A 12,180-nucleotide genomic window follows, 5' to 3' on the forward strand; every position below is an offset into this window, starting at 1 on the left:
CGGGTGGCGCGCGCATGCGTCATCGACGCTCCGGGTCCCCTTTTGGCGCCGCAGGGCAGCGAGAGTCCAAGAGAAGTTTCCCGGCGGCGCGGAAGATGCGCGCCACTTCCGGCCGGGCTCCTAACAACGGGGGAGGCTGGTAACCAGGGAGGGGGGGATGGCGGAGCGGGCGCCCGAGCCCGAGGCGGAGGCGGAGGCGGAGGCTGAGGCTGAGGCGGGCGCAGGCGGGGAGGCGGCGGGCCGCAAGGCGCGGGGCCGGCCGCGGCTCACGGAGTCCGACCGGGCCCGGCGGCGGCTCGAGTCCCGGAAGAAGTACGACGTGCGGCGCGTGTACCTGGGCGAGGCGCACGGGCCCTGGGTGGACCTGCGGCGCCGCAGCGGCTGGAGCGACGCCAAGCTCGCCGCCTACCTCATCTCTCTGGAGCGTGGCCAGCGTAGCGGCCGCCACGGGTGAGGGGGCCAAGCCGGAGGGAGGGAGGGCTCGAGGGAGGAGACGCCCCCACCCCCCGCCGGACCCGGGCCCGCCCCCGGCCCTCCCCCCGGCACCTGGACGCTCCGCCCTGCTCCCTGCCTGCGGGTCTTGGGTCTCCCGCGGCCGGTCCGGAGACGCGCCGGGCGCTCTGCCCCGCCTCCCGTCGCTGCGACGGTCCAATCCGAGCGCGTGCCCTGCCGCTCGGCCCGCCTCCCTGGCGTCTGACCCCGCCTCCTCAGGCTGCGGCTGTCCAATCCCACTGCAGGCCCAACCCCCTGCTTCTGACTCTGAGTCCCTGGTGGACCGCCCCGCCTCCCACGCCACGCTCCCCCGGGCTAGCGGTCCTGGGGTCACCGAGGCCTTGATCTTAGGTGTGGCCTCGGACTGACTGGACATCCTGCCCCGCAGGAGGACCCGCGTGTGATCATGTTTCCACATGAGCCAGATGATGGTTCCCTCTAGATGGCTTGACTGGGGCAGAGAGGGTGTGTGTGTGTGTTGATCTTAGGTGTGGCCTCGGACTGACAGATGATGGTTCCCCCTAGATGGCTTGACTGGGGCAGAGGGTGTGTGTGTGTGTTGATCTTAGGTGTGACCTCGGACTGACTGGACATCCTGCCCCACAGGAGGACCGCGTGGGGCAGAGGGGCGTGTGTGTGTGTGTGTGTGTGTGTGTGTGTGTTGATCTTAGGTGTGGCCTCGGACTGACTGGACATCCTGCCCCGCAGGAGGACCCGCGTGTGATCATGTTTCCTCATGAGCCATATGATGGTTCTCCCTAGACGGCTTGACTGGGGCAGAGGTGTGTGTGTGTGTGTGTGTGTGTGTGTGTGTAATGTCAGGTGACCGGGTGATGTGTGTGTGTGATGTCAGGTGACCAGGCAGCTTGTGATGACTGGGGCAGGGTGTGTGTGTGTGTGTGTGTGTGTGTGTGTGTGTGTGTGTGTGATGTCAGGTGACCGGGTAGCTTGTGATGACTGGGGCAGGGTGTGTGTGTGTGTGTGAGTGTGATGTCGGGTGACCGGGCAGCTTGAATCAAACTGTCACGATCATGTTTCCACATGAACCAAATCATGGTCCCCCCTAAATGGCTTGATTGGGGCAGGGTGTGTGTGTGTGTGTGTGTGTGTGTGTGTGTGTGTGTGTGTGTGTGTGTGATCTCGGGTGACCCGGCAGCTTGAATTGAGCTGTGATGGCAGAGAGCAGAGGCCTTTGCAGCGAGTCTCCATCTGATGAGTGAGCTGTGGAGGGAGTTTTTCACTCCTGCTCTGTAGTTTGATTTGTTGATGAAATTAAAATGCTGGAGGGGGCTGGAACAATAGCACAGCGGGTAGGGCGTTTGCCTTGCACGCAGCCGACCCGCGTTCTATTCCCAGCATCCCATCTGGTCCCCTGAGCACCGCCGGGAGTAATTCCTGAGTGCGTGAGCCAGGAGTAACCCCTGTGCATCACCGGGTGTGACCCAAAAAAATAAATAAAATGCTGGAGGGATAGTACAGCGGATAGTGTGCTTGCTTTGCGCATGTGTATCAGAGTTCAATCCCCGACACCGCATATGGTCCCTGGAGCCCAGCCAGTTAGTGATCCCTGAGCGCAGAACCAGGATTAAGCCCTGAGCACCCCCAGGTGTGACCTAAAACCAAAACACGAAAAATGCAGAGGTCCTGAGTGATAGTAAGCAAGTAGGGTTCTTGCCTTGCTCGCAGCTGACCCTGAGTTCAATCTCAAGCGTCCCCTGAACTCCTCCAGGAGTGATTCTTGAGCACAGAACCAGGAGTAAGCTCTGAGCATCGCTGGATGTGGCCCTAAAACAACAACAGCAACATCAGACATGCAGGAAGAGGCTTAGTGCCTTGCCTGGTCCACAGTGAACCCTGATCTGCTCTTAGGGCCAAGTTGGTTCCGTGTCCCAGCACCGTCCTTGATGGACCTCTCTGGCCTTACACTTGCTGGCTTATGCCTCTCTGAGGAGTCTGGGATCCTACTGAAACCACACTCACTCTCTGCCCAGGGTCACAAGCTGCTTACACACCACAGAGCAGGGCAGGGCAGCAACTCTACGCCAGTAGCATTTCAGATTCAGTCTCAGTACCGAGTGACACTGAAGGCTCTGCTGTTTTGTTTCTGCCAAGCCTCTCCTGGGGTCTGACTGAGCCTATCAATTCAATCCCAGACCCCCAGGACAGAGGAAACCGCTGGGAGGTTCCTGAACCAAACGTGGAGGTTTGCAGGTTGGTGTAACTGAGCTGGGTACTATTGGCCCTGCAGTTTTGAGTCAGAGATTCTGAGACAACCCAGGCCCTGTCTGACAATAACCCGACCCCCTGTTGTGTGGGTGACTTGGGGTAAAGAAACCTGAGTGAGGGGTCCTCGTACGGAGTGCTGTGATTTCAAGGGTCAAGTCGTTTACAGCCAGTCTTGGATCTGGAAGGAATTCTGTGCCAGGCCTATCCCATGGGGAAGAGAAGGCAAAAAAGAAAGTGAAGGGAGGGGCCAGAGAGGCAGTACAGAGGTTCAGGCACATACCTCACATGCAGCAAGACTGGTTCAGCATCCGCAGCCTGTAGAATCTCAGGCATTGCTGGCTACTGTTCTGGAGCCCCCCATATCCTAGGCACAGCCCAAGACATCACCCACCCACGAGGCTGGCCTGGGGAATCCAGCGCTGCGTCCTCACATTGAACTGTGAACCCTTTTGTCAAGAATCATGGGGGGGTGGCGCTGGAGTGATAGCACAGCAGGTAGGGCGTTTGCCTTGCATGCCGCCGACCCGGGTTTGATTCCCAGCGTCCCCTGAGCAGTGCCAGGAGTAATTCCTGAGTGCAGAGCCAGGAGTAACCCCTGTGCATTGCCGGGTGTGACCCAAAAAGAAAAAAAAAAAGAATCACAGGAGGGTCCTCTGGGCCTCCTGAGCATTGCTTAGGAAGGACACCCTGGGAAAAATGTGGGGGCAAGGGAAGAGAGGACTACATAGTGGGATTAGGTTGGGGGCTGCTGTGCAGGGCAAAAGAGGATGCAGACCCAGCCAGGAAGACACAGAGGGGGCAAGAAACTCTGGCAAAGGGAGGGAGCAGGCGGAAGCTGCCCAGACGGGGTCCCCCCAAAACCCATTTTTAATGAGGCAGAGGAGCTGAATACTGAAGAGGCCATGGCAGAACTCACAGTAAGAGGGATGGAAGGGGTGGAGATTCCCCAGTACCTCCCCCAGGATCAGACAAAGGAGGTGCAGGCAGAGATTGTCATCAGACCTTCTGGCGTCAGAAGCAGGATGTAGAGCCAAGACCCCAGAATGTGGCCCATGCGCCCTTCTCAAGCAAGTGTTTCCAGACTGGATCCTGACAATATTGCCCCAACCGCCCACCTGCCAAATCATTACAAGCAGAGGGGAGCTGCACCCAGCTCTTTACGGGAAGCAGAGGCTCTGCTGCAGGTGGGGAGACCAAGGCTCAGTTCTCCCCCTCCCAGGGTCCCAGAGCTGCCTGGACCCAGCAGGGGTGGGTGTGCCCAGAGGGAGGGTTCTAGCAGGTTCCAAAGTAGACTGCAGAGTAGGTGCATGACCTCAAGTAGGTGGCTGAGCTAAACAGGAAGCACCTCTCAGATCTAGTTCCCCAGCCTGCTTTGGGGCGCCTGGCTCTACCTGGGGTCCCGGGGACCTTGACTCACTGGGGCATACAGTCGGGGTGTGGGGCCCCAGCCAGGTGTGGCTAACAGAGGCTCCATCTCCCTCAGACTGCTGGCCAGCCTCGGGGAGTGGGGGGTTGGATCCACAGGAGTCCAGATAGGACCCAAAGCCATGCACGTGTTCAAGTCACGATTCTGTGGCTCAGGAGGCTGGCAGTATGGACCTGAGTCCTCCACGCTGGGACTCTTTCCCCAGGACCATCTCCCCAGTCCTGGGGTCCCAGCTTTAAGCTCACCAGTCTGCCTCCCCGCCTCTCTCTCCTACAGGAAGCCTTGGGAGCAAGTCCCGAAAAAGCCAAAGCGGAAGAAAAGTGAGTAAGACTGCGAGGTGCCCGGTCAGGCAGGGAGAGGGAAGCAGGAACCAGCGGGTGGGCGCTGGGGACTGGGCACCAGCAGGTCAGGACTGGCTCCGGTACCCCAGCTTCTCCCAGGCTGAGCCTGGGGATCCTCCAAATCCCAAAGGGGTAGGGCGTGTGCTGGTGGTGCTTCGGTGGTCACTGGGGGCAGCCCCCCGGGACCCTCCCTCGGCCCAGGGATCTTGGACCCCTCTCAGTCAGCCAAGGGACCAGGACTGTCAAGTTGTGTGTGCTGGGAGGGGATGGCGCAGGCTCTGGCAGCGTTCTGAGCCTCACAGTATTTTCACTCCCTCCCTGGGAGCGTTCAGGCAGTGGGCACCTTTAGGTGTCCCTTGAATCCTCTGCAGAGGGGACCCTTGGGCTCTGGGAGGGGCCACAGCCCTGCCTGCAGCCCCTTTTCCCCCCAGTCAGGAGGAGGCAGAGCCAGGACTGGAACCCAGGCAGCATGGGATGGCCACTTTCCCCGCCCTTACTGCGTGGCCCCGGGTCCGGGAGGAGCACCGGGCTGGCAGGGTGATCCCTCGCTCCCACCCCCCCTCCCCCGTTCTCCCGGGGTGGGTGGGGCGAGGGGCGGGGCCTCGGGGGGCGGCGTGGCGCCCACTTAGGCTCGGGGTCTCGCGCATGCCCTCTGTCGGCTGGCGGTGGCTAGTCCAGTGTAGAGGCAGGTTCGAAGAGGGAAAAGGTCCCCCCAGCAGCTGTCCGCTGCGGCGGGGGTTGGGGGCGGAGGAGGAGGAGGAGGAGGTGGAGGAGGAGGAGGAGGAGGAGGAGGAGGAGGAGGAGGAGGAGGTTGAGGTTAACAAGCAGCTCAGCGGGTGTGCCCCGCTGTGTGCCGGCCTCTGAGTCAGCATTGATGTGGCTCGGCCAGTGAGGCCAGGCTCTTGCCAGCCGGTGGCCAGGGTGTCCCCTCTCCAGGTCTCAGCCTCTTGCTCTGTGGGCGAGGGCCAGGGTTCGAGAGGGGGGCACCAGCCCTAAAAGCCCTGCGAAGGGGAATGGGGGATGGGCCACCCCTCCACCCCTCCCCACACACACATCCTCCCTGCTCAGGGCGGCGCCGCAACGTGAACTGCCTGAAGAACGTGGTCATCTGGTACGAGGACCACAAGCACCGCTGCCCCTACGAACCGCACCTGGTCGAGCTGGACCCCACCTTCGGGCTGTATACCACGGCCGTGTGGCAGTGCGAGGCCGGCCACCGCTACTTCCAGGACCTGCACTCGCCCCTGAAACCGCTGAGCGATTCAGACCCCGACAGTGACAAAGGTGGGGCCCCGAGCACAGACAGACAGGGGACATGGGGACGCGGGCTGGGCGCTGGGCAGCTGAGGTCGGCCAGTGTCAGGAATGCTGTGGGTGTGTCCGGCCACTTGTGGGTCGCGGTAGACCCTGTGGGTGGCTCGCCTGGTACAGAGGGACGCAGCAGTGCTGAGCGCAGACACAGGCTGGCACCAGGCGTTCTCCCCATCTCATCCCCAGGCTGGCTCTCTCCCTCCCTCCTTCTGCCTCTGCCTTTGAATCTCTTCCCTTTTATGAGGAGGGGAGTTTGGGGGTGTACCTGGGACCATATGCAATGCCTGTATCGAACCTGGATCTGCCAGGGAAAGGCGAGTCCTCTACCTGCTGTGCTATCTCTCTGGCCCTTGTTTGCACCTCTTTCTGCTGCCCTTTCTTATTTGAAAATTCAAAACTCTCTCCCCTTTTCCTTTTTTTTTGGGGGGGGGCTGTCTGGTTTTATGCTCCGGGTGGTGCTTGAGGGATGAACCTGGGACCCTAGTGCACGGCCTGCACTCAGGCCCCTCTCCCAGAGCTGTACCGTGTGCTGAGCCCGTGCTCGCCTTTGTGCTCTGCGCAGCTGGCCCTGGAGTTGGGGGATGTTCGGTCACCTGGGGCCCGAACGTGCCCGGAAGTGTCCCTGTAGTTTGGCAGCCGTGGGGCTCGCCAAGGGTCGCACTCCTATGGCCCGGCGCAGGGCTGCAAACCACAGCACACCACAGAGCTGCCAGCCAGGCCCTGGCGCATGGGGGCCCAAACGCTGCCACCTCATCTCTGTTACCTGGCTAGCTCCCTCGCCTACGCCCTCCTGTCTACGTCACCTCTTCGCCCTCTCTCTCCTGACCCCACGTATCTCCTGACCCCCATCTCTCCTGCTTCCCCCACCTCTCCTGAACTCCACCTCTCCTATCTTGACCCCCATTTCTCCCAACCCCATCTCTCTGCCTCCCCATCTGTCTCCCCCGTCTCTCTGCCTCCCCCATCTCTGCCTCCCCCATCTCTGTTTCCCCCTCTCTCTGCCTCCCCCATCTCTGTCTCCCCCATCTCTCTGCCTCCCCCATCTCTGTCTCCCCCATCTCTCTGCCTTCCTCCCCCCCCCCCCCGCCTCCTGCTCCTTCCCTGCTCACATGCAGTGCCTGTGGGTTGAGCGCCGGGCGGGGCTGGCTCTCATGGGCCCAGCTGGCCTCAGTGTGGGGGTGTGGGGTGAGCAGATTCCACGCCATGGGGGGTGCAGGGCTGCCAGCCTGCAGACAGGTGCCCTACCAGGGCTGAGGGTGGTTCTGTCCATCAAGGCTGAGTCCCCCCTGGCAGGCAGCTCGGAGCAGGTGGCTTCCCAGCTGGCCCCAGGGAAGCCGGGAGAAAGAGGTGTTCCAAGTGGGCATCCTGGCCAGGGGTCAGCCTGCAACTGGGCTCCCTCCCCTGCCTCTCCCCAGCCTCCCTGCCACCACCTAGGACCCTGGGTGTGAGGCTGGGGATGGGTCCATCTGGGTGGTGCCCCAGGAGCACCCTGTGCCCCAACCCAACATTGGACCTGGCCTGGTCCTCAGGGGTTAACACAGGTTCAGGACTGGGCCTGCCAGGGCTCCTGCACCCTTGGGGGGCTGGAAATGGGGAACACAGCACCAATCCTGTGCAGAGACCCGGGGAGGAGAGAGAGGGGCACTCTGAGCCCCAGCTCCGCCCCACCGTCCTGACCCCTCAGGCAGCTTCTGGCCTGGGGAGCTGGTCTCGGCAGGGAGGAGCCAGCCGGCCGGCCGGCCGGGACAGCAGCTCTCCCATGAGGGACAGAGACCGTGAGCTGGATCCACAGGGAGGTGGGAAGGAGCCACTGACCGGTGAGGACATTGGGGACAACCCCCAGAGGACTGGCCGGCAGATTGGCAGAAGGGTGGGTGCAGGAGGTTGGGGGGGGCCCTCTGTCCCAGCATGGGAGCAGCGGACTGTCTTCAGGCAGAGTGCAACCCAAGCCTTCAGCCCAGGGGAACCCCAGAGGTGCTGAGGGCACCGATCTGAAGATGCAGAGATGTGACCTGGAAGCCAGTCCGAGCCCCTAGGGCAGGGCAGGGTGGAGCTTCAAGATGCCTGACCCGAGCCAGAGACTCTGGGGGCTTGTGGGGGATCCAGGAATCCAGAGAGGGCCTCCAGAGGCTGAGGGAGCGGGGCTCTCCCCCATGCCCCCGACATGGGCTGTGGCCATGACCTCCCTATCCTCTGTCACCACAGTGGGCCATGGCCTGGCGGCTGGTAGCTCCGACACATCCAGCTCCAGCTCCAGCTCCGACTCCGAGGAGCCCTCTGAGGGTCCCCTGGCCAAGGGGAGTGCGGGGGCCGCTGCGGCCGTCACCCCCGCCAGCCCAGCAGGCAGCAGCGGCCTCATCACGCAGGAGGGTGTGCACATCCCCTTCGACCTCCACCACGTGGACAGCCTGGCCGAGCCAGGAGCCCCGCTAGGCCCCGGCCCGGCCGCCAGCGGGCCCGATGCCCTGGAGACGGTGGTATGTGTGCCCGTGCCCGTACAGGTGGGCACGGGGCCCGGTGGCCTCTTCGACAACGTGCCTCAGGAGGCATTGGGCGAGGTGGTCGCCAGCTGCCCGGTGCCCGGCATGGTGTCCGGCTCACAGGTCATCATCATCGCCGGCCCCACCTACGATGCCCTCACGGCCGAGGGCCTGCACCTCAACGTGGCGGCGGGCAGCGGGGCATCTGGCGGCGGTGGACTGGGCGACCAGGTGCCCTGTGCCATGATGGAGGGCGTGGCGGCCTACACCCAGACGGAGCCCGAGGGCAGCCAGCCGGGCACGCTGGACCCCACCGCACTGGCCACCATCGAGACTAAGAAAGGTTGGCACGGGCCCTGTGTTCCCAGGGCGGGGGTGGGCGGTACTGGGACGGCCCCCACGGACCCAGCCCGCGTCTCCCCACAGAGAAGGAGGACCTGTATGTACTCAAGAAGGAGGAGCGGGAGGAGCCCCTGGCCCCAGAGCTGGCCGAGTTGACGGCGGCGGTGCCTGAGGCCGATGGGGAGTTCCTGGACAGCAGTGACGTGTCCGCCATCATCTACGAGATCCCCAAGGAGCCGGAGAAGTGGGTGTCGTGGGGGGAGCGCAGTGGTGGCGGGAGGTGGGGAAGACCAGCCTAGGGCGGGAGGGGGGTGGTGGTGGTGTTAGGGGGGCTGCCAGCCACCACCTGGGCCCTTCCCCTGCAGGCGGCGTCGGAGCAAGCGCTCCCGGGTGACTGATGCTGACGGGCTGCTGGAGATGTTTCACTGTCCCCACGAGGGCTGCGGCCAGGTCTACGCCGCCCTCAGCAGTTTCCAGGTGGGCCCTGCCCCAGCACCCCGCGCCCTGCACCCCAACTGATTCCAGCGCCCCTCCAAAGAGACAGGCGGCCCCATGTGCACCTCCATTCCCGGTCCTCCTCTGTGCCCCCCAGGCCCCCTTCTGGGGGCTTATTCTGCAGAGTACTAGACTTGCTTCTGGCTGGCTGGGTTCTTGGCTTGGGCCCCTGCGCATGCCCCCACACGGGGCAGTGACCCTTTTCACTGCCACATCTCAAGTCACAGTGTCCTTCTGGCTGGGCCAGATGCTGCAAGACGTCATGTGCCAGTGAATGAATGAATGAAACTGACAAGGAATGAATGATCACGTTGGTCAGCTTTGTGTGTCCTTGGTGGCACCCAGCCCTGGCCTCCCTCCTGGGAAGCCTGCACCAAAGCACCAAGCCTTGATTTCCCCATCTGTGCCTGGGCCCTGCCCTGGGCCTGTCCCCCACCCCCCTACACTGGCCTCTGGCCATGGTTGCCAGATGTTTGCTCCTGTCGAACCCTACCCACCCCACGGACTCCCTCCTGCTGCTCTCACCCCCAGAACCATGTCAACCTCGTGCACCGGAAGGGGAAGACCAAAGTGTGTCCGCACCCTGGCTGCGGCAAGAAGTTCTACTTGTCCAATCATCTGCGGCGACACATGATCATCCACTCTGGTGAGGCCCCGGATAACGGCCAGAATGGCCCTGGTGCTTCCCTCACACCCTGGGCCCAGGGCCCCACCCCTTTCCAGGGGTGAGGTGGGGGTGGAGCTCAGAGACCTGTAGGGTGGGGGAGCCGGCTTCAAGGACCTCCTTTATTTTTTACTGTTGGTCAGTTTTTCTCCTGCCCTCTGACCAGGGGCTGCCCACTCTTGGTTTGGAGATGACACCCGGGTGGTGGCACAGGGATCCCAACCAGTGGGGCCATACTGGGGATGGAGCTCACGGCCTCTCTGCCCTCACGCTGGCAAGGCTGGCCCCCGGGAGTGGGCTGTGGGCAGGCAGGGAGTCCAGGCTTCATGCCCCAAAGGCAAACCCAGCTTCGGAACGCTGGAGATCTGATTGTGAAGTTACCCCAAGGTCCACATGCTAGGCTCACGTTTAGACCTGTCACAACTTTATTTTGTGGGGTGGGAGGGGCCAGGGCTGGGGGTCTGGATGTCACCCCTGCAAGGGAAGTGCTGCATAACCACTGAACAGCCCTGGCCCAGCCACATTTCTTTTTTGGGGTTTGGGGGCCATGCTGAAGTGATACTTGGAGACCCATGGGGTGCTGGGGTACCCATCTCCCTGGTCCCCAGCCCCATTGTGACAGTTTGCACCCTCTGCCCTTCAGGGGTGCAAGCTCAAACTCCAGCTCTGCCCAGGCTCATTCCCAGGTACCCTTCCCAGTCTCACCCCACGAGGAACCCCACTGTAGTACAGAAGTTGGGGCAGGAGGTTGGGGCAACCTGGGCTCTGAGTCCCGAGAGACTGGGAGGGTCTGGGAGCAGGGCCTCCTGCAGCTGGCCCATCACTCCACAACCGCCACAATCCCCCTGCCACATGTCTCCCTCAGGGGTCCGTGAATTTACCTGTGAAACCTGTGGCAAGTCCTTCAAAAGGAAGAATCACCTGGAGGTGCATCGGCGCACGCACACTGGGGAGACACCCCTGCAGTGAGTCAGGGAGGGTGGGAGGGGTGGCCGAGCCAGGGGTTCCCACAGTCAGCTCCACCCTGGGCACCCCCTTCGCGAACCGCCCGAGATGAAAGACCCTTGCGACAAGCCCACCCGACCACGCCGAGATGCGTCGGTCCTGTCCTGGCCACGCCCACCAGAACAGCCCCGCCCCTCCTGGCCACGCCCCTCTAACCACGCCCTCGGTGCCGCCCCCCACCCCCACCCCGTGCAGGTGCGAGATCTGCGGCTACCAGTGCAGGCAGCGCGCCTCGCTCAACTGGCACATGAAGAAGCACACGGCGGAGGTGCAGTACAACTTCACGTGCGAGCGCTGCGGGAAGCGCTTCGAGAAGCTGGACAGTGTCAAGTTCCACACGCTGAAAAGCCACCCGGACCACAAGCCCACCTGACCCACGGACCACCCTCTGACCGCCCCTATTTATTTGACCGCTGGGACACCAGGCCAGGGCTCTGCTGAGGCCCGGCGAGCAGCGGGGGCCGCCTGGACCGCGGGCCGGGCTGGAAGGAGGCGCCCCTGCCCCGCCCCAGGGCTGGGTCCCCGGGGCAGGTTCCCGCCCCCCCCCCCCCCCGCTTCTGCGTTCCTCCCCACTTTCCCCGGAGGAAGCCTGCTGGAACTGTGTCAGGAGAGCAGAGATTAAAGAGCAAGAAAGGAGATGAACGCCCTTCCCCTGGGCCTGGATGATTGGTGGCGGGGGTTGCTGGCCCCTGGGGGGGACAAAGGGGTACCCCACAATCCGCACTGCCTCTGATCTGACCTGACAGGTCCTCTCACCAAAAGAAGGGAGGGAGGTTGGGAACCCTGACCGCACCCCACATCCCTCACGCAGCATTCATTCCCTACCCACTGCTCTGGGACCAATTGGGGGGCTGTTTGTAAACCCAAGGATGACATCCCCGGTGGTGGCGGTGAGCGCCTGGAAGGAAACGGCTGTGTTCGTTCCCGAGGGTGCAATTCAGATGGGTGGTCAGGGAGGGCCTCGCGGAGGAGGTGGCATGGGAGCCTAGCCCAGAACGGCAGAGGTATCATCCCCGAAGAAAGGCGGGGGAGGCGATTCCCGGGCTCAGGAACAGTCAGTGCCAAAGCCCCGAGGTAGAACGGGCTCAGTGTGTTCCTGGAACAGGAAGCCAAAGCCACGGCGGGGAGGGGAGTTGGCAGGAGCAGAGAGGCTGCCCTGGCCCCATTTCCCGGAGGAGGATGCAGAGGCCGCCGCCTCCACAATCTCCTGCAGGCCGCCTGGGAGGGGGACGGCGAGCCGTGCCAAGTCCCTGAGGCCGCCAGGTGGCGCGCAAGCCGCGTAGGCACCCCCGCTGGCCGCACCCACGTGACCCCGGGCCGTAGCCGGGCGCCCTGGCACGTGCCAGAGAAGCCCAGTGGCGCCACGCGCAGACTGGGCCCGCCGGTTCGTGTCCCCGC

General features: G+C 63.2%; 1 protein-coding gene across 1 annotated transcript; it reads left to right on the forward strand.

Moving 5' to 3' along the window:
- The first annotated feature begins 142 nt into the window (after positions 1–142).
- On the forward strand, positions 143–11,317 carry ZNF653 (zinc finger protein 653). Its single transcript, XM_056119254.1, has 9 exons — positions 143–450; positions 4,421–4,464; positions 5,554–5,769; positions 8,002–8,619; positions 8,703–8,862; positions 8,984–9,095; positions 9,645–9,759; positions 10,643–10,742; positions 10,978–11,317. The coding sequence occupies exons 1-9, from the start codon at positions 158–160 to the stop codon at positions 11,153–11,155; spliced, it is 1,836 nt and encodes a 611-aa protein (XP_055975229.1). The 5' UTR covers positions 143–157; the 3' UTR covers positions 11,156–11,317.
- Positions 11,318–12,180: the final 863 nt, after the last annotated feature.

Source organism: Sorex fumeus, unplaced genomic scaffold (assembly GCF_029834395.1).
Source record: "Sorex fumeus unplaced genomic scaffold, SorFum_2.1 ptg000041l, whole genome shotgun sequence".
Classification (NCBI taxonomy): Eukaryota; Metazoa; Chordata; class Mammalia; order Eulipotyphla; family Soricidae; genus Sorex; species Sorex fumeus.

Coding starts and splice junctions, on each gene's coding strand:
- ZNF653 (XM_056119254.1), top strand. CDS start 158: ATGGCGGAGCGGGCGCCCGAGCCCGAGGCGGAGGCGGAGGCGGAGGCT. Junction 5,770..8,001: donor AGACCCCGACAGTGACAAAG/GTGGGGCCCCGA, acceptor CTGTCACCACAG/TGGGCCATGGCCTGGCGGCT. Junction 8,620..8,702: donor CACCATCGAGACTAAGAAAG/GTTGGCACGGGC, acceptor GTCTCCCCACAG/AGAAGGAGGACCTGTATGTA.